The sequence below is a fragment of the Prionailurus bengalensis genome, chromosome E2, assembly GCF_016509475.1.
Source record: "Prionailurus bengalensis isolate Pbe53 chromosome E2, Fcat_Pben_1.1_paternal_pri, whole genome shotgun sequence".
Lineage (NCBI taxonomy): Eukaryota > Metazoa > Chordata > Mammalia > Carnivora > Felidae > Prionailurus > Prionailurus bengalensis.
Genome location: NC_057352.1, coordinates 47,424,753 through 47,452,498, shown reverse-complemented (window position 1 = coordinate 47,452,498; position 27,746 = coordinate 47,424,753). Strand labels below are relative to the sequence as shown.

At 42.3% G+C, this 27,746-nt stretch overlaps 1 protein-coding gene across 1 annotated transcript; it reads left to right on the top strand.

Annotated features, from left to right (window-relative positions):
- Window positions 1-421: 421 nt before the first annotated feature.
- LOC122494320 lies at window positions 422-7,264 on the top strand. The gene is given in 4 exon segments (XM_043599383.1): window positions 422-566; window positions 1,849-3,209; window positions 3,211-3,877; window positions 6,924-7,264. Coding segments are annotated over 4 exon segments (2,514 nt in total).
- Window positions 7,265-27,746: the final 20,482 nt, after the last annotated feature.

The following is a 27,746-nucleotide window of genomic DNA, read 5'->3' as shown; positions in this document are numbered from 1 at the left end:
AAACAAGGGGACCCATGATCAGGAAGGCCAGATCCGAGGAGGCCAGTGTTTTTGTATACCAACCCTTTACCACTATGGACCTCCTAAATTGGAAGCACCATACCCCCTCCTATACAGAGAAGCCCCAGGCTATGATTGAACTAATGCAGTCCATAATTCAAACCCATAAACCTACCTGGACAGACTGCCTCCACCTCCTCCTGGCCTTCTTTGACACAGAGGAGCATCGCCAAATTACCCAGGTGGCCCTAAAATGATTAGAGGAGAATGCTCCGGCTGGGACGCTAGACACCCAGGCTTATGCTTGGGTCCACTTCCCTGGGGAGGACCCCAAATAGGACCCAAATGCCTCAAGTGTAGATGGAGTGCTCATAAGGACTGAACTAAATGGCATGAAAGAAGCGGGGGTAAAGCTATAAATATGAGTAAAACGTCAGAAGTGTTCCAGGGACCCGAGGAGAGCCAGAGACAGTTCTATGAGAGGCTACGTGAGACATTTCATCTCTACACCCCTTTTGATCCAAAGGTGCCCATTAACCAGCAGATGGTCAATGTGGCTTTCATAGGTCAGGCCCAAGGGGACATCTGGCATAGCTGCAAAAGCTAGAGGGTTACACCAGCATGAATGCCAGTTGAAAGGGCGGGCCTACTCCGGCCAACTCCATCTTGTTCTGTGTCCTTCACCTTGACCACGCCTCCTCCCCTTGAATAACCTCCCGCTCACCTGCCTAACAGGACTCGGACCCTTCCCCAGCCAATCGGCTGAGGCCACAGCCATTACCTCACCAACTGCCCCTAGGCCCCAAGAAAACCTTTGTCCTTTTGAAACTCGCTCTCTCTCCCTGGTATTTCACCGCTGTGTCAGTGCAGGTAGGGGATTGAGCTCGAGCTAGCTCGAACAAAGGGTCTTTTGCTTTTACATTGGACTCAGCTCCCTGATGGTATTTGGGGATCACGAATTCTGGGCATAACATTTGGGGGCTCGTCCGGGATCCCCAAGACCCCCGAGGGACCCCCAACCCGGAGAGCCTGACTGGCCATGGTTAGTGTCTGTTCGTTCTGTCTTTTCTGTGTGAGCTCATTTCTGAAATTCTGGTAGTGCCTGACGCGGTCTAAGTGGACGCACTGGAGGACCACAGGCCGGGAGTTTCGGAAGACGTTCCGATCCTCCCTTCTGGAGGGACGTGGAATCCCCTCATCGGTTTTGGAGGGACGTGGAATCCCCTCAAAGGTCTAAGTTAGCTTTCAGTTTTGCTTCGATGGAGTTGGAAGACTTTCTAGGGGCCCTCTGTTTGTCTGTTTTTGTGTTTCTCTGTTTTGTTCTGTGGACTTACTGGACTTACTGGACGGACGTTGTAGGACAGACTCAGACTACTCCTCTAAGTATTATGATTGGTCACTTTAAGGATGTGAGGGGAAGAGCTAACAACCTCAGTGTGGAAGTCCGAAAGGGTTGGTGGCAGTTTTTTTGTTCTAGCGAGTGGCCAAATTTCAATGTCGGATGGCCACCAGAGGGGACCTTCGACCTCCCTACCATCCACCGAGTCAGGAGCATCATCTCTCAGTCTAAGACGGGCCATCTTGATCAGCTCCCTTACATTATCATTTGGTAGGACCTTGTAGAAGACCCACCCTCTTGGCTTAAGCCCTTCCTAGCCCCGCTCCCTCTGGAGCCAAAACCCATTCTTGCTTTGCAGGGGACAAAGAAGAAGAAAAGTCTTACCCAGCCTTCAGCACCCCTCTACCCTGTCCTACAAGGGGGCACTGAAGAAGAATTAATTTTTCCTCCCCCATATAACCCCTCTAGAATGCCGGAAGAACACCATCCTCCCCCTCCGGGGGAGGCAGATGCTGTTCCGAGAGCGGGAGGCAGAAATGCTCCAGTGGGAAGCCCGCCCTTTACAAGACAAAGGGCTCAGAGGGAGCAATCTGCCTCTGCCACCGACTCCACTATTCTGCCCCTGCAAGCCACCGGACCCCCAGACGCGGAGGGGAATCAGCCCCATCACTATTGGCCTTTCGCCACTAGTGACCTCTACAATTGGAAAGCTCAGAATCCTAAGTTTTCCGAGAAACCGGCAGGGCTTATTGATTTATTAGACTCTGTTCTTTTTACCCATAAGCCCATGTGGGACGATTGCCAGCAGCTTTTGCAGGTCCTGTTCACGACTGAAGAAAGAGAAAGAATCCTTAATGAGGCCCGAAAACTAGTTCCGGGCGCAGACGGGAATGCCACCACCAACCAGGCTCAGATAGATACCTCCTTCCCCTTAACTCGGCCCCAGTGGGATTTCAACACGGCAGAAGGTAAGGAGAGGCTCTGGGTCTACCGCCAGACTCTAATGGGGGGTCTCCGAATGGCTGCTAGAAAGCCAACCAATTTGGCCAAGGTAGGAAATGTGCAACAGGGAAAAGATGAATCTCCGGCTGCCTTTTTAGAATGGATCATGGAGGCATTCCGTACCTATACCCCCATGGATCCAGAGGCTCCGGAAAGCAAGGCAGCTGTTATCATGGCCTTTGTAAACCAATCGGCCGTAGACATTAGGAGAAAATTACAGAAAATAGATAGACTAGGAGAAAAAAGTCTGCAGGACTTACTGGTGGTAGCCGAAAAGGTATATAATAACCGGGAGCCTCCTGAGGACAAGCAGGCTTGTGCCATGGCGGCTGCCAGCAGTAAGCAGACTCGAGACCTGGCCAGAATACTACTAGCTACCACTGCTGACTTCCCCGAGGAAGGAGACCGCTGTCTCCGGCAGCTGGCAGACGATGCAAGAAAAGGTAAAGGAACCACCAAGGGGGGGAAGCAGAGGCTGCAGAAAGATCAGTGCACATACTGCAAGGAGATAGGGCATTGGGCCCGAGATTGTCCGAAAAGGGCTGGCAGGAAGGGAAGCAAGACTGATCAAGTAAAAGTCCGAGAGCTAGATGAACTAAGTGATTAGGGGAGTCCAGGTTCGGACCCTCTCCCCAAACCCAGGGTAACTCTTAAAGTGGAGGGGACCCCTGTTGACTTCCTTGTCGACACCGGAGCACAACATTCGGTCCTCCGCACCCCACAAGGAAAACTAGCCAGCAAGAAGTCCTGGGTACAAGGGGCAACTGGATTGAGCCAGTATTCATGGACTACTTGAAGAACAGTAGATTTGGGGACGGGCCGGGTATCCCACTCCTTTATGGTAATACCAGAATGCCCCTACCCGCTGGTTAGGACGGGACTTACTGACCAAGACTGGAGCTCAGATAACTTTCAGACAAGGGGGGCCTCAGGTCACCGATGGCAAGGGCCACCCCATCCAGGTCCTGACCATGAAACTGGAGGATGAATACCGCCTCCACCAGGAGGCGCTCCCGAGAGAGGATAATATAGACAGATGGCTACAAGAATTCCCCTCAGTTTGGGCACAGACGGGGGGGATGGGACTAGCCACTCACAGGACCCCGGTCCTGGTAGAGCTCAAGCCAGGAGAGAGTCCGGTAAGGATCAAACAATACCCCATGTCTCAGGAGGCCCGGAAGGGGATCCAGCCACACATCTGGAGACTACGAAGCCTAGGGGTACTAGTTCCTTGCCAGTCTCCCTGGAACACCCCCCTACTGTCAGTCAAAAAGCCTCACACAAATGACTACCGACCAGTACAAGACCTCCGGGAAGTAAATAAGAGGGTCACGGACATACACCCAACCGTTCCCAACCCATATACTCTCTTGAGCTCCTTGGCGCCCTCCAGGGTCTGGTATACTGTACTAGATTTAAAGGACGCCTTCTTCAATCTGCCGCTGGCACCCCAGAGCCAACCCTTGTTTGCCTTCGAGTGGCATGATCCGGAGGAGGGCTACAGTGGGCAACTCACCTGGACATGGCTACCGACCAGTCCCTCCCCGATGCCGAGGCTACTTGGTTCACTGATGGCAGCAGCTTTGTGCGAGACGGACACAGGTATGCGGGTGCAGCGGTGGTCACCGAAACGGACACCGTATGGGCGGACGCTCTACCCTCCGGAATGTCAGCCCAGCGAGCAGAGCTCATAGCCCTCACCAAGGTGCTAACGTTGGGAGCTAGAAAATGGCTTAACAACTACCGGACGTGGGAGACCCAGTTTTACCAGACCTGCCCAAATACTCCCAGGAGGAGTTACAGTGGATCAAGAAACTCCCCATGGCCCAGGAGATAAAGGGATGGTGGTATACACCTAACAAGGAGCTAGTGCTGCCAGACCGGCTTGGAGTCTCAATATTAGAGCACATGCATCGGTCTACTCACATGGGGGCCGGAAAATTAAAAGACTTAATCCGACATGCCAGAATCAAGATTCACCAACAGGACACCAAAGGAGAGCAATTTGTATCTGCCTGCAAGACCTGCCAGCTCACCAACGTGAGGGCCACATCAAATAAAAAAGGAACCAGGCTCTGAGGCACCAGACCGGGAGCCCAATGGGAAGTCGACTTCACTGAAGTCAAACCAGGAAAGTATGGTTATAAATATCTTTTAGTATTTACAGACACCTTCTCTGGCTGGGTGGAGGCATACCCAACCAAGCATGAAACGGCTCAGACAGTGGCTAAGAAGCTACTAGAAGACATCTTACCCAGGTATGGTTTTCCTGCTATGGTAGGATCAGACAATGGACCAGCTTTTATCTCGCAGGTAACACAGGCAGTAGCCAAGGTGGTGGGGGCAAACTGGAAATTACATTGTGCTTATAGGCCCCAGAGCTCAGGACAGGTAGAAAGAATGAATAGAACCCTAAAAGAGACCCTTACCAAATTAACCATGGAGACTGGCAGGGACTGGGTGACTCTCCTAGCCCTTTACCAGGTTAGGAACACTCCTTACACTTGGGTTTTACTCCCTACGAGATCATGTTTAACAGGCCACCCCCTACTCCCAACCTTCAGTTTAAAGATCAAGAACTTTTTCTTTCCTTGAGAGGGCTCCAGAGGGTGCACGAGGGCATTTGGCCATGCCTCCGTGCCATCTACGAAGCTGGCCTGACCCCGACACCTCATCAGTACAGGCCGGGAGACTGGGTCTACGTCAAGAGGCACCACCAAGAGACCCTCGAGCCCTCTGTAGGAAAGGACCCTACATCGTGGTGCTGACAACCCCCACCGCTCTCAAAGTAGACAGCATCGCGACCTGGGTCCATCACACCCACGTTCGGCCAGTGGACCCCTCCTCGATCCGGAAGGTCTTTGTCACGCGATGAGCCGTCAATCGGGACCAACACAACCCGCTCAAGCTCACCCACCTAATATTGGTAACTGTTAACTCTGCATGTCATTGCTCATGCTGCCGGGAGTCCCCACGCCACCCAAAACATCACCTGGCAGATCATAGACACCAGCTCGGGGACAAAACTTAATCAGATGTCCCAGAGCCACCCCAGGGACATTTGGTTCCCAGAACTTTGCGTAAACCTCCAAACTCTGTTTCCCTTGTCACCATAAATGCAGCTGGTCCCATGATTGGGTCCGTAAGCTACATGACAAGGGGGGAATGAAACGGCGGGCCTACACTGGCCAACTCCATCTTGTTCTGTGTCCTTCACCTTGACCACGCCTCGTCCCCTTGAATAACCTCCCGCTCACCTGCTTAACAGGACTCGGACCCTTCCCCAGCCAATCGGCTGAGGCCACAGCCATTACCTCACCAACTGCCCCTAGGCCCCAATAAAACCTTTGTCCTTTTGAAACTCGCTCTCTCTCCCCGGTATCTCACCACTGCGTCGGTGCAGGTAGGGGATTGAGCTCGAGCTAGCTCGAATAAAGGCTCTTTTGCTTTTACATTGGACTCGGCTCCCTGGCGGTATTTGGGGATCACAAATTCTGGGCATAACACCAGTCAGTTGCTGAAAGTAGCAACTAAGGTGTTTGTCAACTGTGACCAGGCAATGCGAAGGGAAGAAGGCTGGAAGGTGCAGAAAAAGGCATACTTGTTACCTGATGCCTTGGTGGAGTGGTAGGAATGCTCTTGGAAAAGTGCCCTGCAGGGACAAGGCTGGGGCCAAAAAGGGGAACAGTGGGGAGGATGATCTCGCCCAGAACCAAAGTTAGGACTGAACTAGTATGCTCACTGTTGTAAGGAGGGCCACTGGAAAATGAGTGTTCCCTGCAGCTGGGTAATTGTCAGCAGGGCCCCAAGCAAAAAGAAAGAGGTCATGTGGTCTAGGGCTGGTATCAACCAGCATCACAGCCTCATGGGGCTCCCAAAGATGATTTTGTGGGGACAGCTGCCATACAGGACTATGAGGAGGACTAGGACAGACCGGGTTCTATTTTGTTAGGCCCCCAAGAGCCTATGGTCCAAACAAATGTGGGGGCTGACCCATAGACTTCATGGTAGATACTGGGACAAAACACTCAATGGTGACCCAACCCATGGGCTCCCTCTCACAGAGACAAGCCACCATTGTGGGGGCCATGGGCAATCAGACATGCCATCCCTTCCTTCTGCCTCGGTAATGCAATTTAGGTGGCCATGAAGTCATCCAGGAATTCCTGTACCTCCCCAACTGCCCTGTGGCCTTAGTGGGTCAGGACCACTTGGGAAAGCTGCAGACCCAGATAACTTTCAACTCCTACAGACAAGCTGCTCTGGCCCTACGAAAGCTGGAAGAAAAGATTATGACTCTCCCAATTCCCTAAGGGGAATGTACAGTCTCATGGAGGAACCACAATAGGGACCTGAGTTGCTTTCAGAGTACTGGGGGTGTGAGCGGCAGACAACCCACCAGGACCGGCCCAGAAGATACCTCCAGTAATTATAGAACTAAAGCCAGGGCAGAGCCCATCTGCCAAAACCAATATTTCACCCCTTGTAAGGCACAGGTGGGGATACAGAAGCACCTGGAGAGACTTCTAAAATATGGGATCCTCCAGCCCTCAGTCATCTTAGAACACATCTCTTCTACCAGTCCAGAAGCTGGGCACCAATAACTATCTGCTGGCCCAAGACCTTCACCCAGTAAACCAGGCTGCTGTCACCCTGCACCCAGTTGTCCCAAACCCATACACTCTCCTGGGTCTTATCCCCGCTGAAGCTGTCTTCTTCACGTGCCTAGAACTCAAGGATGCTTTCTTCGGCATCCGTCTGGCCGACCAGAGTCAACCAATCTTCACCTTCCAGTGGGAGAATCCTGAAAATGGTGACAAGGGCCAGTTGACTTGGACCAGATTTCCTCAGAGGTTCAAGAACTCCCCAACTATTTTCAGCACTTCATTAGCTTCAGACCTAAAAGCCTTTCCAGTGGATTAACATGGCTGTGTCCTGTTGCGGTATTAGATGACGTACTGCTGGCTGGAAGGTCTCAGGAGGACTCCACGGAAGGCACTCGGTAGCTCCTTACCCTCCTATGGGAAACTGGCTATAAGGTCTCAAGGAAAAAGGCCCAAATCTGTCAAAATAAAGTCAAATACCTTGGCTTTCACCTCTTCCAGGGGCAGTACCAACTTGGCCCAGAGAGAAAACAGGTCGTTTGTTCGATCTGGGTCCCATTGACTTGACATCAGTTTTGGGACTTTCTCAGGGCCACAAGTTTCTGTAGAATCTGGATACCTAACTTCTCAGTCTTGGCAAAACCCCTTTATGAGGCCACAAGTGGGGAGAGCAGGAATGTCTGTTATGGGAGCAAGTACAGCAAAGGGCCTTTGAAGGGATCAAATGGGCCCTTGCCAATGCACCTGGTCTGGGGCTCCCAGACATGTCCAAGTCCTTCTTCTTGTACGTTCATGAATGTACTGGCATCATGGTGGGAGTTCTAACCCAGATGTTGGGGTCATAGTACTGCCCAGTGGCATATTTCTCTGTCTCCCAAGGCTGGCGACCCTGCCTATGGGCATTTGCAGCCATGGGCCTCTTAGTGTCTGAGGCTGACAAGGTAAGTATGGGGCAAAAATTGACAGTCTGAGCGGCACATTCAGTATTGACATTAATGGAGTACAAAGGACAATATTGGCTAACCAATGCCTGGATGATCAGATATTAGGAAATGCTATGTGAGAACCCACATATTCACCTAGAAGTAGTGTGGACTCTAAACCCTGCAACCCTACTGCCAGTTGGACCAAGTCAACCAGATCAAGGCTGCATTGAAATCATGGATGAGGTGTTCTCCAGCTGATGAGACTTGAGGGACCAGCCTCTCAAGGACCCCAATGCTGAGTATTTCACCAACGGTAGCAGTTTTGTGAAAGAGGGAGAATGCCTTGCAAGGTACTCCGTGGTGACCCTGAATTCTATCACTGAGGCCAAACTCCTGCCAAAGGGGACTTTGGCATAGAAGGCAGAGCTCATCACGCTAACCCAAACCCTCCAACTGGCAGCATGGATATGTGTTAATATATACACAGACTCTAAGTATGTCTTCACCACCCTCCACGTACTTGGGGCTTTATATAAAGAGAAGGGTCTAATAAACTAAGGAGGAAAAGACACAAAGTATGGTAAGGAAATCCTCAAACTCTTATATGCTGTGTGGGCCCGTAGAAGAGTGGCAGTCATGTATTGTCAGGGACATCAAAGGGGAGACCACGGCTTCATGAGGAAACCATAAGGCAGACAGAGAGGCAAAGCTTGTGGCTTCCAAAGGAACAGTGGAATCAGTGGCTTTAACTGCCACCCTGTTCCATAGTCCACTAGCAGAACAGGACCTTAATTACTCACAACATGAGAGTACCTGGTTTAAGAATGAAAATGGAAGCTACCTCCCAGGTGGATAGCGTAAATTTAAAGATAGGCGGGTAGCAATTCCTGAGGCCTGGCTCCAGCTTTTTGTCAAGCAGTTTCATCAGTTTTATATTGTCTGGACAGCTCTAGGGACTACGTTGAGTCAACATTTCTACATCCCTCGACTCTCTAGTATAGCCCGAGCAGTATGGTAGCGATGTGAAATGTGAATCTGGAATAACCCATATCAGGGACTCAAGGCTGCCCCTGGGATGCAGAGTGTCATGGGAGTCCCATTTGAAAATATGATGGTGGACTTCACTGACCTTCCCTGGGTCTGAGGCTGTAATAGCTGTTGGTCTTTGTGTGCACTTTCTCATGCTGGTGCACTTTCTCATGCTGCACTTTAACCTGGTGCAGGTTAAAGATCACCTGGCAGTTACACACAGCATACTGACCTCAGAGCTCCAGGAAGGTGGAACAAATAAACAGAACCCTGAAGCTTCAACTAAGTAAATTATGTCAGGAAACCCACCTATACTGGGACAAGGTATTGCCAATCGCCTTGTTAAGAATCAGGTGTAGCCCCACTAAGACAGGGTCCCCTTATGAAATCCTTTATGGGCACCCTCCCCACCATTATCAAGGGCATAAGGGGGGATCTAAATGAGATAGGCAACCTAACCCTAAGGCAACAGATGCGGGCCCTTCCCTGGCCCTACCCTAACCACCTTATACCACTGGGTTAGGGAGTACTTACTTGTGAGTCTGACCATAGACACTCACCCCTTTAAACCATGAGATGCTGTATGGGTGAAGGAATAGAATGTCCAACCCCTAAAACCCTTCTGGAGGGGCCCATTCACTCATTTTGCCCACCCCTACTGCAGTAAAGGTAGCTGAAGTGGGTCCCTGGATTCACCACAGCCGAGTGAAGCCAGCATCTCGAAACTGGGAGTACATTCCTGATCCACTGACGCCATGCAAGCTGACCATATGGAAGAAGCAATCTACAACTCCAGAGGCTCTGGGAGACTGTAGCCCTGCTTTAGTCACTCTGGAAGCTGACTAATCTACACACAGCAGAAGCTTGAGGAATCAACAGTCTGGGGGAACAAATAGACTGTCCTTATTTTCTGTATGTTTCCTTAATGTGAGACACTGTCACCCCTGTTTCTTGCTGTTATTGTGATTCTTCCTCTACTTTTTGCCATAGGATTACAGAAGCCACACCGGACAGCTGGGAGTGTGGTGAGAGGTTTCTGTTAGCACTCACATTCCTTTTGTGGATAGGATGCTTCATTGGTATTGGTTGCTTCTAATCTGGATCCCTTCTGTAGACCTATATTCCCCATCCTGGGACTCAGGTATGCACATAACCAGGTCAGGCCAGGGAGTCACTTGGACCTTACTATCCCATACGCACTTTTCATGCCAGGAAACGATTCTGAGGACCTGCATACACAACAAGACCATCTATTCTATTTGGTAACGGGAGAGTCAATACACTTGTTTCAACCCATAGTACTCCCCAACAGAGGAATGGCTAGAGGCCCAGAGTCACCCCAAGATAGGCAACGCCAATGTGGGCCAACGAATTAACAAAACTCAAATACCAATCCAACGTGGCTGGTGTCTATATTCTTTGATGTATGTACAGCCATAAGTGACACATTGCTGTATGGTTTGCCATGTGAAGGTCTGACATGGGAATGACAGTACCAACTCAATGATAAATATGTGTGAGGAGTCTGGTATGTATGGTTCCTAGCTACAGGCACCTGAATTCTTCTGTCCTTATTGAAGCAGTGTCACATGGGCCATTTGGCAGAGTAACGACAAACAGCACTCCTCCAAAAGGGTATGGCTGAGTCAAATTGCCAATTGGGAACCTATAACCCCATTAATTTTACCATCCTTGACCCAGGAGTCTCAAAATGGAAAAAGAACTACCAGATTGGTATACTTATCTATGGGCAGGGCACAGACCCATGTTGTATTTTGAGAGTTATTGTCACACATAAGGCCACACGATCCACCAGGTTTTTCATTCCTTTTATGAAGAAATGGAGAAGGGTCCTCCTCCTCTCTCCATCATGATGAAAAATCTGTTTCTAGCCCTAGCAGAGACTATAGCCCAGACTCTAAAGATCTCTTCTTGTTATGTATGTGGGGGAACCAACATGGGGGATCAATGGCCATCGGAGGCTAGAGTAATAGATCTCTGTGAACCTTATAATGGAACAGAATACCCAAACCCTACTACCAGGGTTTGGCTCCTCAAAACCTCAATTATGGGAAAAAATTGCCTTGCCTGGTGCAGAACAAAGTTCACCATCTCTTTTGGAAGCTTAATGTGCCTAGGCCAAAGATTTTAACTCAACCACCCAGATCCCAGTGGTGGTGATCCCCAGATCACCTTGAGCCAGATCTCCACCCCTTGTCTAACTTCTCTCACCTCCAAGAGGCCTGGGACAATCTCGATGCAACAGTTGAATGGCGGGATCCAGGTGGACTATACTAGATATGTGGAAAGACAGGCTATATAGTACTTCCCTCAGGCTGGTCAGGGTCATGTGTGCTGGAACTATTCATCCATCTCTCTTCCTGCTCCCACTTGTCAGAAGGGAACATTTGGGAGTCCAATTGTATGCAGACAAGAAGACTCAAAGGGAGGGATGTGCCCTACAAATTAGCAATTGGAAAGATGATGAATGGCCTCCCAAGCATATAATCCAATAGTACTGCCCTGTCTCCTGGGCAGAGGATGGGTCCTGGGGCTACCACACTCCCATTTACATGCTAAACCACATAATCAGACTGCAAGCAGTTATAGAAATTATAACCGAAGAAACTGCCAGAGCTCTTAACTTACTAGCCAAGTAGCAAACCAAAATGCACAATGCTATCTGCCAAAATTGCTCGGCCTTAGATTACTTGTTTGCTTTCAAGGGAGGAGTTTGTAGAAAGTTTAACCTCAGCAACTGCTGCCTGCAGATAGATGATGAAACAAAAGTCATAGAGGAGATCACAGATCTAATGAGATACGTTGCTCATGTCCCAGTCCAGGCCTGGAAATGCTGGAACCACAGGGAGTTATTTGGAGAATGGTTTTCAACTCTTGGGGGATTCAAAACCATCATAGGTATTAATCTCTTGATTTGAGGAGCTTGCTTAGTCCTACCTTGCCTAGCTCCCCTGGTTACATGGTCTCTCTCCAGCCTCACTGAGGAAGTGGTCAAAAGGAAAACAGCCAAGCATGTGATGATGTTATGGAAATATAAACCTCTAAACCAAAATGATGCTCTTTGACCCAAAGGAAGGGAGGTCCCAGCATCAAAGGGGGGAATGTAGTGGAGGCTTTCTCAGAACAAAGGAAGGCAACATGGCCCAATCAATACCTATACACATATGCATAGATCTGACATGACTCTGTAACTTGGACTGTGTCCAATCAGACTATATATATGTCACTATATATGGGAGACAAAGAAGTAGAAATTGCATAAAAGGCTACACCCCGCTGTGCTAGGGGCTCAGTTTTTTGGGTACAAACCCACTAAGCCCACACTGGTATGACAAATAAAGTTGCTTCCTGGACAGAAAAGCCTCAGTGTCCTGTCTTTGTGTGCAAGCATCCTGCTACAGCAGAGACTAGGGTCATTCATGGCTAAAGCTGTCATCTAATAACACCTTCTTCTATGCTTAGCTCTCAAGGAGCTCTAGTAAGCTCCATTCCTTCCTTTGTCCCTTTAGTCTCAGGAGTGGGTGGAAATGGCTTCCACTGCAACTAGTCTCTGAGTCCCTTGCCTGCCACTCCTTCTTGCTTCCTTTAACCATGCCCACAGCTCTCTAGTCAATTTGCAACATTATTTTTAGATAAACCCCTGTTTCCTGCTGTACTTGATAAATAAGATATGTTTGAGAAATAATCAAATGTGAGTTTAAGTTCATTTAGGAAAAAGACAAGAAAAACCTTCAAAAACACGATATCCTACATTTTTAGGAATAAAGATTATTTTCTATTTTAATGAGCATTCAGACATTAGAGTTCAGGAGGAAGGACGTAGATATATTCCCTTAAATTCAGCTCTGAAAGAGGAATTAATGAATTTATTACTGAAATAATCTGACTTCCCTTACCTTCTTCTTGTATTTCCAATCAGTAGCTATAACATTTGGGGGAGCTATTAAAAAGAAGTTTATTCTGGAAGCAATATAATTGGACTAGCTTAATTGATAATATTTCAATATTTTTCAATTGACAAATGCCTATCCATGAGTCATAATTAATAAATCCACAGTGCTAAGAATATGATATAACACACCATCCTTCTGGGAAAGAAACCAGTTTATGCTCATTTTTTCATCTAGATGTAGAGGTCCTTCTGACACATGCTCTTTCTTCTCTGACCTCCTTTCCAAAGTCAGAAGCACATTTTGTTTCTCTCATAGTGGTTAAAAAATGACACACTGGGACATGTCTATAGGCTAAAGTATGAGCCAATTTCTAGGAACTAAAAAACGTTGCCAAAAAAGAAAAAAAGAGACACAGAGAGCAGCACCTCAAATAGTCCCTGGATCCTGTCACTGAAAAATAATGACTTGAATTCTGTGTAGCAACCAGGAAGCAATATTGTATGACTCTTCCTTACTCTCAGCCCCTCACAATCCCCTTTCTCCAACATCCCAAATTTCATTCACATATAACACTGGAAAAAGTATGAAGAGATGAGGAAGAGTAAGTGTTGGCATCATGTTCTTTGTTGGGGAAATCTGCAAGCTCTAGCTGTTTCCATGTGAATGGCATTTCATTTTGCCCAGTTCAGCATTTGCTGATTGTTCATGCTGTCTACAAAGCTTTGATTAAACCTCCTAATTTCCAGTAAGCTTTTTCTCTTCTTCAGGGCAAGCCCTTGTCCTAAAAGTATAGAAATATGGTCAAATGGAAAACAACAAAGTAGGAGAATTGAAGGAAAGGAGTTAAGAAGCTTGAAGGAATTACAAGTTTGGTGAATTTAACCAGTATAATGTTATGTTAACCAAGCATCTCTTTTGATACCCGTTTTACTAATTTTTTACACTCTATGATTCTGATGTATAAAAAAATAAAATCGCCTGGGGTGTCTGGGTGGCTCAGTCGGTTAAGTGGCCGACTTTGGCTCAGGTCATGATCTCACAGTTCGTGGGTTCGAGCCCCGCACTGGGCTTTGTGCCTGGAGCCTGCTTCAGATTCTGTGTCTCCCTCACTCTCTGCCCCTCCCCTGCTTGTGCTCTCTCTCTGTCTCTCAAAAAATGAATAAAACCTTACAATTTTTTAAAAAATATTAAAAAATAAACTCACAAACCCATTTCCATGTCATTTGTATTTTTACAATATAAGTGATATAAAGCTATCCCTTGTTGGTTTCAAACACAGATGCCTTTGCTTACAGAGGGTCATTTATATTTGATTCATGTGAGTAGAAAAGCAGAAGTTGCTTATTTCTCCAGCATGAAATTCTGACTTTGTTTAAATATGGTACTTGTTTAGGGGTGCCTTGGTGGTTCAGGTCAGTTAAGCGTCCAACTTCAGCTCAGGTCATGATCTTACAGTCTGTGAATTCGAGCCTCGCGTTGGGCTCTGTGCTGACAGCTCAGAGTCTGGGGTCTGCTTCAGATTCTGTGTCTCCCTCTCTCTCTGCCCCTCCCCTGCTCATACTCTGTCTCTCTCTGTCTCAAAAATAAACAAAAACATTAAAAAAATTTTTTTAAATATGGTACCTGTTTAGCCAGGTCCTCTGAATTCATTAATTATTATTAAGTGATTTTTAAATAACTATGAGAAATCTATTATGAAAAAGCCAACTTATTTATAGGCACGTGTGTATGAGAGAATGTGTATGTGTATACACATATGTATTTCCACAATTATTTAGAACCTTGATATATATTCATATTAAAATATTGTTCATTATGGAAAAATGTAGAAAATAATATAATAAACGTCTTTGTATTTGCTATTTTATATTTACTACATCCTTCATCCTTCCTACCCAAGTTCTGACTCAACTGATAGAGTCAATGAAATTAGACAAAGTCTAACAAAATAAGTCTAACAAAATAAGATCTGTTATATAATCAATAAAGTCTATATCAGGGGATATGGCATAGGTGGGTGTAGCAGTATACAACACTTTGTCCTTTCCAAGTTCTTAAAACCAAGTAAGGGAGACAAATACAGGCAGATAAGACTCTAAATAGCAGCTGATAAGGCTCTAAATAGCAGTAAGTGTGAAAAATTTGGCTTGGGTAGAGTAAGAATTGGCTAAGACACCTGTACCCACACGGATACAGTTTTCCCTTGTTTCCAAAATTGTAACAGCAGGTCAGAGTAAAAGTTCTCTGCAGATGGGAAGATCTCATCTGTATTCTTCTATATAGATGTTAAGCACAGCTTGTCAAGTTTCATGAAAAGGCCTTTTAGTAATTGGTTTTGAATTGCATTGAATACATATGGATATAAAGAACAATTTAGCCTTTACAACACTGGGACTTTCTATCCAGAAGCATGGGATATCTTTCCATTAATTCAGGTCTTCTAATGTCCATCAACAATGTTTTGCCATTTCTCTACATTAAGGTTTTGAGATTTCTTGCTAGAAATTCATAGACATCTTATAGTTTGGGTTTCTATTTTGACTCTATTTGATAAAAAAAAGTACTTCAATTTTCAGATTTACTTAAGTTGGTTAATATTGGAGAAAGGGAATACTAGTAATTTTTGTGTGTATATGTATCCACCAACCTTGTTTAATTATCTTTCTGGTTTCAGTGTTTTTGTCTCCAAGTTTTCTGGGATCTTTTAAATAATTATATCATTTTCAAATATAATCACTTTTTGTCTCTTTTGTTTCATTTTCTCCCCTCTCACTCTCCTCCATTGGTAGTCTTATTACTTTATAAGTCCTGATATTTGTTAGCAAATGTTGAATATTAGGGGTACTAGTGGATATCTTTTTAAAAATCAATTTTAATAGGATTATTTCTAACCGTTAACCATTCATTATATCTGCAACAGTTTTTTTCTAAATCAGATCTACTGAGATGTAATTCAGATATAGTAAAACTCGCCATTTTAAGTGTACAGTTCAAAAAAATTTGCTTTAGAAAAGTGTCTATTCATGTCTTTTGCCCATTTATTCACTGGATTATTTGTCTTTTGGGTGTGGAGTTTGGTGAGTTCTTTATAGATTTTGGATATTAGCCCTTTATCCGACATGTCATTTGCAAGTACCTTTTCCCATTCTGTCAGGTGCCTTTTAGTTTTGTTGATTGTTTCTTTTGCAGTCCAGAAGCTTTTCATCTTGATGAGGTCCCAATAGTTCATTTTTGCTTTTAATTCCCTTGCCTTTGGAGATGTGTCGAGTAAGAAATTGCTGTGGCTGAGGTCACAGAGGTTTTTTTCCTGCTTTCTCCTCTAGGGTTTTGATGGTTTCCTATCTCACATTCAGGTCCTTCATCCATTTTGAGTTTATTTTTCTGAATGGTGTAAGAAAGTGGTCTAGTTTCATTCTTCTGCATGTTGCTGTCCAGTTCTCCCAGCACCATTTGTTAAAGAGGTTATCTTTTTTTCCACTGGATACTCTTTCTTGCCTTGTCAAAGATTAGTTGCCCATACATTTGTGGGTCCAATTCTGGGGTCTCTCTTCTATTCCATTGGTTTATGTGTTTGTTTTTGTGCCAATACCATACTGTCTTGATGATTACAGCTTTGTAGTAGAGGCTAAAGTCTGGGATTGTGATGCCTCCTGCTTTGGTTTTCTTCTTCAATATTACTTCGGCTATTTGGGGTCTTTTGTGGTTCCATGCAAATTTTAGGATTGCTTGCTCTAGCTTTTAGAAGAATGCTGGTGTAATTTTGATTGGGATTGCATTGACTTAGCAATAAGGAAGAGTGAAATCTGGCCATTTGTAGCAACGTGGAGGGAACTGGAGGGTATTATACTAAGTGAAATAAGTCAGGCAGAGAAAGACAGATATCATGTGTTTTCACTCATATGTGGATCCTGAGAAACTTAACAGAAGACCATGGGGGAGGGGAAGGGGGAAAAAGTTACAGAGAGGGAGGGAGACAAACCATAATAGACTCTTAAATACTGAAAACTGAGGGTTGATGGGGGGTGGGGGGAAGGGGAAAGTGGATGATGGGCACTGAGGAGGGCACCTGTTGGGATGAGCACTGGCTGCTGTATGGAAACCAATATGACAATAAATTATATTTAATATAAAAATAAATAAAAACAAATGAAAAACAAAAAGTTCAAGTATGTACAGTAGTATAAACATAACCACAATCACATACAAAACATTTCTATCACCCAAAAAAAAGTTCTCTCATAGACTTTTGTGGTAACCTGTACTGCTTTGCTTTTTATCACTGTAGATTAGTTTGCACTTTCTAGGATTTCATATAAATGGAATTATACAATATGTACTCTTGTTTGGCTTCTTTCACTCAGCACAATTATTTTGACATTCATCCATGTTGTTACATTTCAATAATTCATTCCTTTTTATTTTTGAGTACTACTCTATTGTATATATACATAATCAGTTTACCCATTCATCTGTTGATAACCCTATGAGGTGTTTCCAGTTTTTAGCTATTATGAATAAAGCTGCTATCAACATTCACGTTCAAGTCCTTATATTGATAATATGCTTTCATTTCTCTTGGTTAAATACTAAACTAGAATTAAAATGGTTGGGATATATGGTAGGTATATGTTTATTTTTTAAGACACTGCCAGATTGTCTTCCAAAGTGGTTGTTGCATTTGACATACCCACCAGTAGCTTGAGAATTCCAGTTGCTCCACATCCTTGCCAACACTTGGTATGATTTTTATTTTTTATTTTAGATATTTTATTTTTTTTTTAAATTTTTTTAAATGTTTATTTATTTTTGAGACAGAAAGAGACAGAGCATGAACGGGGGAGGGGCAGAGAGAGGGAGACACAGAATCTGAAACAGGCTCCAGGCTCTGAGCTGTCAGCACAGAGCCCGACGCGGGGCTCGAACTCACGGACCGCGAACTCATGGACCGCGAGATCATGACCTGAGCCGAAGTCGGATGCTCAACTGACAGACCCACCCAGGCGCCCCTCTTTTAGATATTTTAATAGGCATATAGTAGTATCTCATTGTGGTTTTAACTTGCATTTCTCTAATGACTAATGATGTTGAACATCTTCTTGTGTACTTATTCACCATCTGTATATCTTCTTTGGTGAAGTGTCTGTCTAAATCTTTCCCATCTTTATTTTTAAATTATCGAATTTGAAAGCTTTTTATGTGTTCTGGTTACAAGTTCCTTATCAGATACATGTTTTTCAAATATTTGCTCCAGCCTGTGGCTTGTCTTTTCATTTGTCAACAGTGTCTTTTCAGGAGCACAATTTAAAAATTTTTGATGAAAGTCATTGTATCATTTTATTTTATGGTTCATGCTTTTTATGTTCTAAAAATATTTTCCTAATATAAGAATTTTTATATATTATACAAAGGTCTGAGAATTTTGTGTGTGTGTATGTTTTGATGTCTAACTGCTCCAGCACTATTTATTGAAAAGACTATCATTTCTCCACTGAATGGCTTTAGCAATTTTGTTGAAAATCAAATTGACATTATATGTGTTCATTTATTTTTGAACTCTCTATTCTGTTATATTGATCTGCACATCTTTCCAATATATATTTTTTAAGATTATTGTAGTAGTTTTTAAGTCTGAAATCAGGTAGTATCAGTCTTCTACTTGTGTTCCCTTTTTTCAAAAGTATTTTGTCTACTTTTGGTTCTTTCCTTTTTTTTTTTTAATGCTTGTTTATTTTTGAGAGAGCAGTGAGCGCACAAGCAGGGGAGGGGCAGAGAGAGAAGGAGAGGGACAGAGAGAGGGGGGACAGAGGATCCAAAGCAAGCTCTATGCTGACAGCCCCATGTGGGGCTTGAACTCAGAAACCCTGAGATCATGACCCGAGCTGAAGTCAGACGCTTAACTGACTGAGCCACCCAGGCACCCTGGTCCTTTGCTTTTTTATACAAACTTTAGAAACAGCCAATAAACCTCTACAGGGAAAAAGAGTTGCTGGGATTAAGACTGGCATTGCATTGAATCTACAGATGAAATTGAGAATAGACATTTTATCATATTGAGTCATCCTCTTCATAAATATGGTGTATTTCTCCATGTAGCTATTTTAAAATTTTTTTCTGTCAGCAATGCCTTATAACTTTCAGCATACACATCTTAAACATATTTTGTTAGAATTACCTTATTTTATGATACTTTATGCTATGTTTGCTATGTAAAAATACAATTGATTTTTGCATATTGACTTTATATCATGAGATTTTGTGAAATTCATTTATTAGTTTTATGAGCTTTCTTGAAGATTCTTTGAATTTTCTATAAAGTTATTTATGCCAAGTGTAAATAAAGACAAATGTAACTAACTCTTCCTTTCCATTCTGTATGCATGTTGTTTATTTCTTATTCTTACCTTACTGCTCTGGCTAGTACCTCCTGTGCAATATTGAAGAAGAATCTTGCATTGTTACCGATCTTAAGAGGAAAGCACTCTGTTTTTCACCATTAAGTATGATGTTAGCTCTAGGCTTTAGTTGATACCCCTTATTAGTGTGAGGAGATTCTCTTCTATTCCTAACTTGCTGAGCTTTTAACAAAATCAAGAATGAAATGAATTTTGTTAAATACTTTTTCTACATAGGTTGAGGTTTTTGGGGGGAGGCGGTTTTATATGGTGCTTAGTTGCCAGTTTTGATAGATACAGTGGTTCCCGCTTACCCATGGTTTTGTTTTCTGTGGTTTCAGTTACCTATGCTCAACTATGATCCTGACACATTATATACTTTACATATGTTACAAACTTTTATTATAGTATACTGTTTTAATTTTTCAATTTTATTATTAGTTATTATTAATCTCTTACTGTCCCTAATTTATTAATTAAACTTTATCATAGGTATATATGTGTAGGAATAAATATAGCATATATAGAGCTCAGTACTATCCTTGGCCTCAAGTATCCACTGGAGATCTTGAAGTAAATCCTCCATGAATAAATGGGGACAATTGTTCTCAAGTGTTTGGTAAAACAGTCAGGGCTGGGTGTCTTTTATATGTGGATACTTTGATTACCAATTCAATTTCCTTGATAACTATTGATTTATTCAGATTTTTATTTCCTCTTGGATCATTTATAATTTATATTTTCTAGAAATATGTCCATTTCAAAATATTTTACAATTTATTGGCATAAAATTATTCATAAGTGATCTAAAAGTTATCTACATATCTATACCGCTGCACTATTTTTTATCCTAATTTTTATTAATCTGTTTTTTATATTTGTTTCTTGATCATTCTTGCTCTAGGTTTTTGTACTTTAGTTTTTGAAAGGCTCACTTTCAGTTTGTTTCTCTTCTCCATTATTTCTTTGTTTCTCAATTTATTAATTTATGTTCTTATCTCTGTTACATCATTTCCTTCTATTTTCTTTCAATTTATTCTGTTTGTAGTATAAGCCCTGGTGTTTGTCTTGTTCTTTTTGTAATCCAAGTGCCTGATTTAAGCTTTGATTGCCAAGGCATCCACTTCAATTGCCAACCACACAAATAGATAGAGAGATAGGCTGCCTCCATCAACTGAAGTTCCTTTGTTTAGAGATCTTGGTTCATTTTCATAACTGCCAATTTGGGTCACTTGTTCTTTCTTTTCCTGTGCTTTAAATTCCCACTTTGATATTTTAAAGTCACTAAGATTGGGCCCAAGAAGCCCTAGGTCCTACCCTCAACCCCAATAAAACCTAAAACCCAGGTGCATGTGCTCTCTCTCTTGTGTGTGCACTCTCTCTGACCTTGCTGTGTGGCCCTAGGTGTGCTGTGTAATTTCCAGGTCTTGTAAGTTATAAACTTTTATGTTTTGAAAGCTTCCTAATGGTTGTTGCAAAAGGGTGTCTTGCAGTCATAATAAGAACCACAGGTCTGGTTCAAAGACAACATTGATTATTGATAAACTAAGACTGGTACAAAACAATTAATGTAGTCAGCAAGATTGCATGATTGTCCTTGTAATTAACCAAGGGAATGCCCTTTATCTGCAACTTGCTTACTAACCACCTAAGTCAGGTGGGTAATACCATCTGGGAAAGGAACACTGTTTGCTGGCAGTCTGTCTTGCTGCTTTAGCATATTGCTTCTCTTTTGTGTTGTCTGTGATATCCAATCCAAAAGGTCATGGCTGCCATAATAATCCAAGAATATCCCCAGAGCACTGTAATCAAGGCCATATAGTCTAATGAGACAATTAGAACACTAATTATAAAGGCCTTAATTGGCCTTTAATGGGCATAAAAGTCCTTCATGCCTCAAGGCCAAGGAGAGCTAAGGAGGGTATATTGGGTCACAAGGCTATTGTCTTGACTTTTGTTAAGTACAGGTTTCTGATAACTCTCAGATCATACCACTGAACTGAATAATAATTTACTGAACTCTAAGTAAAAAACTGGACTCATAAAACTCCTAATGAAAGAAGAAGATCAACAAAAATTAATTTCAGGGGGCTGAATGAACTTATGAGGATGATTACAATTTTGTATGACTTTTATCCGAAACATAGATGGGTCAATTTTTTTTCCAGATTAAAAAAAACTTTTTCTCTTAAACTAACTACACCTTATAGCAATTTGGCAAAGTCTACCTTTGTGAACAAAGATCAAACAATTATTTTTTCTCCCTACCTGATCCCTCCAAAATTTGGAAATTCTGAGTGAGTGTTCTTACTCTCACAGCAATATAGTTATTTGCATAATTTCAATAAGAATCTGTCCTCCTTGTAATAGGACCTAATTGGAAACATTGGTTGTATTACCAAGTCTTTACCTGGAGTGACTGGACAGCTTTAAGGAACTAAAGTTGACTTTAAGGAGCTAATAAAACCTCTTGGAAAAATACCTACAGGGTAATTGCTTACAGGGTTCCCAGCAGCCTTACCTGAATAAAGAAGGTCACTTTCTGGCAGGCCCAGGAACCTCAGGATATTTTGGAGACAACTACACAGAATTCACCCAAATCCATCAGTATTGCAGGGGAAATCTAAGGGTTGAGTCTGAGTTCTTGGCTTGACTTCTTAGTTTAGAGAGGCTTTAAAAATTCAATCTGAGATCTATTATAAGAAGTTCCAGCAGAGCAGACTTAGAAGGGCCTAAATGGTGTATTGCTATTCCTGCTACACTTACGTAAATAATCAAGCCAAGTTTATGGAAACTAGATTTACTTTGCAAACACATTAGTCTTCCTTTGGTTACCTTTGCTTGAAATGGAGGTGATGGTACAGAGCAAATTATGTTTCAGTAAAAACTATAATACATGCTTGTGGATATTAGATTCTAGTTCTGTTAAGTGTCTTTGAAGTTTTGTTTCCTACCTGTAAACTGGACTAGATATTGCATTCTCATTTCCTCCAATATCTGGCTACAACTTTCCAAACTAATGTTTCCAATTTTCTTCTACCCTTCTGACTTGGAATCACTGAGAACTAAAACTGTCTTTTTTTCCACAGCCATGCAAACTAAAGTGTGACAACTTGACATGAACGTCAGAGAAATCACAACAGATCATGTATGAACAACCTCCATGCCTGTTGTCATATGGGCCACTCAGAAAGATCACTAGAGACATTCAAACTGGAAACAAGTAAAACGTATCATATTGCCACTGGTTGCCCTCACTCTATTTGAAGACGCTTCAAGCCTGACATCTAGAAATCTGTTGGACTGGATGCCTTAAGAATTTAGAATTTGGGATTATAATCTGCTCCAATCAGTAAACTTCATTTCTTTGTTTCTGTGGAAATGCCTCTTATTAAACATCTGATGCAAATATTTGCATCATAGGAGCCTAACTTGGGGAACCCACCTTTGTCACAGTCTCCCAAAATGAGACACAACCCTCTCACTGAGCTAACCTATTCTCAGGACTAAGAGACTATAGTTCAATGGGATATGAAGTAACCTACCAAATCAGGACAGGTTCAAACCTACTTAGACCAGATGGCCCAAAATATTAAAATATTCCACAATATGATCACAATCTTTGAACATATGCCTAGGTCCTTCAACATCACTGACTTAGTTTCATTGCCAGACGCTTCAAGTTTGGGAGAGTGGCTATGGACTGGATTTTAGACTATTGCCTGTATAATTATTATAGGATTTGCTACTATAATCCTATTTTAGGGTGTGCTCGGGATTCTCTCTCTCCCTCTCTTTGCCCCTCCCCTGCTCACACACTCTCTCTCTCAAAATAAATAAATAAATATTTAAAAATCCTATTTAGATGTGTAATTTCTAGTTTAAAATGTGTCTTATCCTTGACTTTTAGCATATTACCTACTCAGGTAGTGAAGGTCTCCACCATTGACTCTGATGCCTCTGGCATCACAGAGTAAATTACAGTATAAACCCCGAAAGTTATTATTATTTTTATTATTGTAATGCAAGTGCCTGATTTAAGCTTTGATTGCTGAGGTATCCATTTCAAAAAAGCATCAACTTCAAAGACAGCATCTCAAATAAGCACATTGCCACCCACATGAATACATAAAGTGCTAGGCCTCCACCCCCAACCAAGGCTCTTTTGTTTTAAAAACTTTGGTTGACTTTAATAACTGACCATTTGGACCACTTGTTTTATTCTTTTCCCATGCTTTGCATTCCTGCTTTTATTCTTAAAGTTCACCAATTAAGAATCACCCCACAAATCCCTAGGCCCCCACTCTCAACCCCAATAAGCAGAACCCCAGGCCCATGTTTCTCTCCCTTTCCCTGACACTTTGCTACGTGTCCCCAGGCGTGTAGTGTAACTGCCAGGTTTTTAAAGTAATAAACCTTTATTTTTTCAGTTTCCTGATGGTTGTTACTGAAGAGCCTCTTGCAATCATGCTATGAACCACAAGGGCTGGTCCAGTCACAACATTGATTACTGACAGGCTGAGACAGCAGAAAGCAGTGTTCTAGTTTCACAAGTTGAACACACATCATTTATTCTCAGTCTTTCTTGTTCACAAACACATTTTTTTTTTTTTACTATTTATTCATTTATTTTGAGACAGTAAGAGACAGAGAGAAAGAGGGAGGGGCAGAGAGAGAGGGAGAGAGAATCCCAAGCAGGCTCTGCACTGCCAGAGCAGACATGGGGCTTGATCCCATGAACCAGGAGATCATGACCTGAGCCAAAATTAAGAGTCAGAGGTTTAACCAACTGAGCCACCCAGGCACCCCTTCACAAACACATTTAAAGCTATACATTTAATATGTACTACTTTAATTTTAACTCATAATTGGATATTTTTACTTTTTTATTTAAAAACTGTTTTTAATGTTTATTTTTTGAGAGACAGAGTGTGAGTGGGGGAGGGGCAGAGAGAGAGAGGGAGACACAGAATCTGAGGCAGGCTCCAGGCTGTAAGCTGTCAGCACAGAGCCCGATGCAGGTCTTGAACTCACAGACCATGAAATCATGGAAGCTTAACCAACCAAGCAACCCAGGAGCCCCATATCTAGATATTTTAAAATTTCCTTTGTGGTTTTAACTCACAAATTATTAATGAGTAAATCCACAGACATCTAACCATATAAGCCTTTTTTTGCTATTTATAATTGTTGATTTCTAGTGTAATTTCATTGTAGACAGAAAAAATTGTATGAACTTTGTTGAGGTTTACTTTGTGACCTAATAAGACATGTTCAAATTTTATAATTTTTCTGTATGTACCTGTAAGGAATGTGTACTCTTTATAGGGATAGAGGCATCTTTATTTACCAACTAAATTAAGCTTATTTTGTTGTTTAAATTTCCCATACCCTTTTTATGTTTTATCTGTCTCTGCAGTACTAGTTCGTGACAGAGATGTGTTAAAGTCTCCCACTATTACCATAGTTTTGTTAAGTTCTTCTTGCTATTTAGTAATTTTTCTCTATTTATTTCAAGTTCCTAATTGTTATATCTTTCTGAGTTTTGTTTTTTGTATAATTGTGCTTTGTTCCTCTTAAGGCCCTTTATCTAAATTCTATTTGATTGCTATTAATCCTGCAAAACCAGTTTTTAGCATTTACCTGATAAGTCCTAATCACCCTTTCATTCTCAACATTTTTATGATTTTTGCTTTAAATGCTTTTTAAAATTTATTTTGAGAGAGGGAAAGAATGTACGTGTGCACAAGTGGGGGAGGGACAGAGAGAAAGGAAGAGAGAGAATCCAAGCACACTCTGTGCCCTCAGCACAGAGCCCAATGCAGGGCTTGATCCCATGAACCACGAGATCATGACCTGAGCTGAAACCAAGAGTTGGATGTTTAACTGACAGGCCACCCAGGTGCTCCTCAATACATTTTTGTTTTAGATACATATTTTGTGATCAGTAAATAGCATGATTTTGTTACTTTATCTCATCTTATCATCTCTATTCTTAAAAATATAAACAAATCTATTTACATTTGTAGTAAGATATAACTGTAAGGTTTTTGGTTTCCAAACTGCAGCCAGGGCAATGGGTGAAGAGTAGCTACACAATAAAGAAAGGAACTAGAGTCATCTTTAAGACTTTCTTAGAGATAGTAAAACTATTTCTGCACACACACACAACCCCCACATAAAACAGAAGGCAAAAAGCTGGTTCTACAACTAGTACCCCATTTTCTTTGCCTAGCATATTTATAAGAAAGCTTGAGGGAGAGAAAGGAAGGAGGGAGGGAGTGGAGTGGGAAAGAGAGAGGGAGAGAAAAAAAAAGAATGGGAGTGGGGAGAGAGGGAGAGAGGGAGAGAGGGAGAGAGAGAGAGAGAGAGAAAGTAAGTAATTGGCCTGGTGGGAGAGTATTGTGTCTTCCCTATCCCATCTCCCAAGACAAGAAAGGTAAGAGGGGAGGGGTGAGGTGCATGCCAGAGGGGAACGTGATGTCTCATAGGTATCTCACCCATGTGCATGCTGAATGAAGACACCTGCAGACTTGATGCTGCCTTGATACAGAGCCGAGTGAAAAGAGAAAGTTTTTAGAGAAACTGAACTATAGCTCTTGAAGTTGGCAGGGCCAGAGAGACTGATGCCTGAAAGTTGCCCAGATAAGTTCTTCTCCCCCTGCTCTTTCTCCTTCTCCTTTTAAATGAGTCTTACATAATTTATTTAATTAGTTTCCTGTTATTAGACATTTGGGTTAATCTTTCCCTCCCCCTTAAAAATTTGCTATTGAAATAAACCAACAATAAATATTCTTGTTCCTATTTGACTATTTTCTAAGGACAAATTGTTAGAAGTAAATTTGCCGGGCCAACAGGCTTAAATATTTTACTCTGCTATTCGATTCTATTGTTGAGTTTCTTTTTTAACAGCTCTATTTATATGTCTGACATATAAAAATTATATGTATTTAAAGCATACAACTTGATTTTTTACGTGTACACATTGTGAAAAGATCACCATATCAAGCTAATTAACATATCCATCACCTCTACATCCCATAGTTACCACTGTGTGTGCACATAGAAGATTTAATTTAATATCTATTCTCTTCATGAATTTCAAGTTTAAAATATGATATTGTTAACTATCATCATCATGCTGTATATTAGATCTCCAGAACTTACTCATCTTGCATAAGTGAAATTTTTTACTCTTTAATATTACCTCATATCTCCTTCATGTATCCCCTGGCAACCACCATTCTATTCTTTGCCTTTATGAGTCTATTTTAGATTCCACATGTAAATGAGATCACGCAGTAGTTCTCATTCTGTGTCTTCCTTATTTCGCTTAGCATAACGTCCTCTAGCTCCAACCATGTTGTTGCAAATGGCAGGATTTCCTTCTTTGTTAAAAAAAACATTTTAAAATGTTTGTTTATTTATTTATTGTTTATTTATTTTTGAGACAGAGAGAGAGAGAGAGCGTGCACACAAGCAGGGGAGGGACAGAAAAAGAGGGAGACACAGAATCTGAAGCAGGCTGCAGGCTCTGAGCTGCCAGCACAGTGCCCCACACAGGGCTCGAACCCACAAACTGCAAGATCATGACCTGAGCTGAAGTTGGATGCTTAACCAACTGAGCCACCCAGGTGCCCCTCCTTCTTTTTTAAAGCTAATATTCCATATATATGAATGGATAAAAAGTTCATCCATCAAAGGACATTAAGGTTGTTTTCATATCTTAGCTATTGTGAATAATGCTGCAATGACATAGGAATGCACATATGTTTTAAAGGTACTGATTTTGTTTCCTTAGGATATATATACCCAGAAGTGGGGTTGCTAGATCATATTGTAGCTCTACTTTTAATTTTTTGAGGAAGCTCAATAGTGTTTTCCATAATGGCTGTAATAGTTTACATACCCACTAGCAGTGTACAAAGGTCCTCCTTCCACCACATCCTCACCAGCACTTGTTACCTTTTGTCTTTTTGATAATAGATATTTTGACAAATGTGAGGTGATACCTCATGGTGTTTTGATTTGCATTTCCCTGATGACTAGAGATGTTGAACACCTTTTCATGTACCTGTTACATGTGAAAATATTCTTTGAGAAGTGTCTATTTAGGTCCTTTTCTCATTTAATCAGGTTATTTGTATTTTTGGTATTCACAGTTGTGTGATTTCCTTACACATTGTAGATATTAACCCTTTATTAGATATGTGATTTACAAATATTTTTTTCCATTTCATAGGTTGCTTCTTTATTTTATTGTTTCCTTTGCTGTGCAGAAGCTTTCTAGTTTGATGTAATCCTGCTGTCTATTTTTATTTTTGTTGCCTGTGTCTTTGGTGTCATATTTTGGTTAAAAAAATCATCAATCATTGCCAAGGTCATTGTCAAGGTTTTCTCCTATGCTCTCTTTCAGGAGTTTTATGGTTTCTTATATTTGAGTGTTCCATCCATTTTTAGTTGGTTTTATGTATGGGCATGAGATAGGTCTATTTCATTCTTTTGCATGCTGATATTCAGTTTTCCCAACACCATTTGAA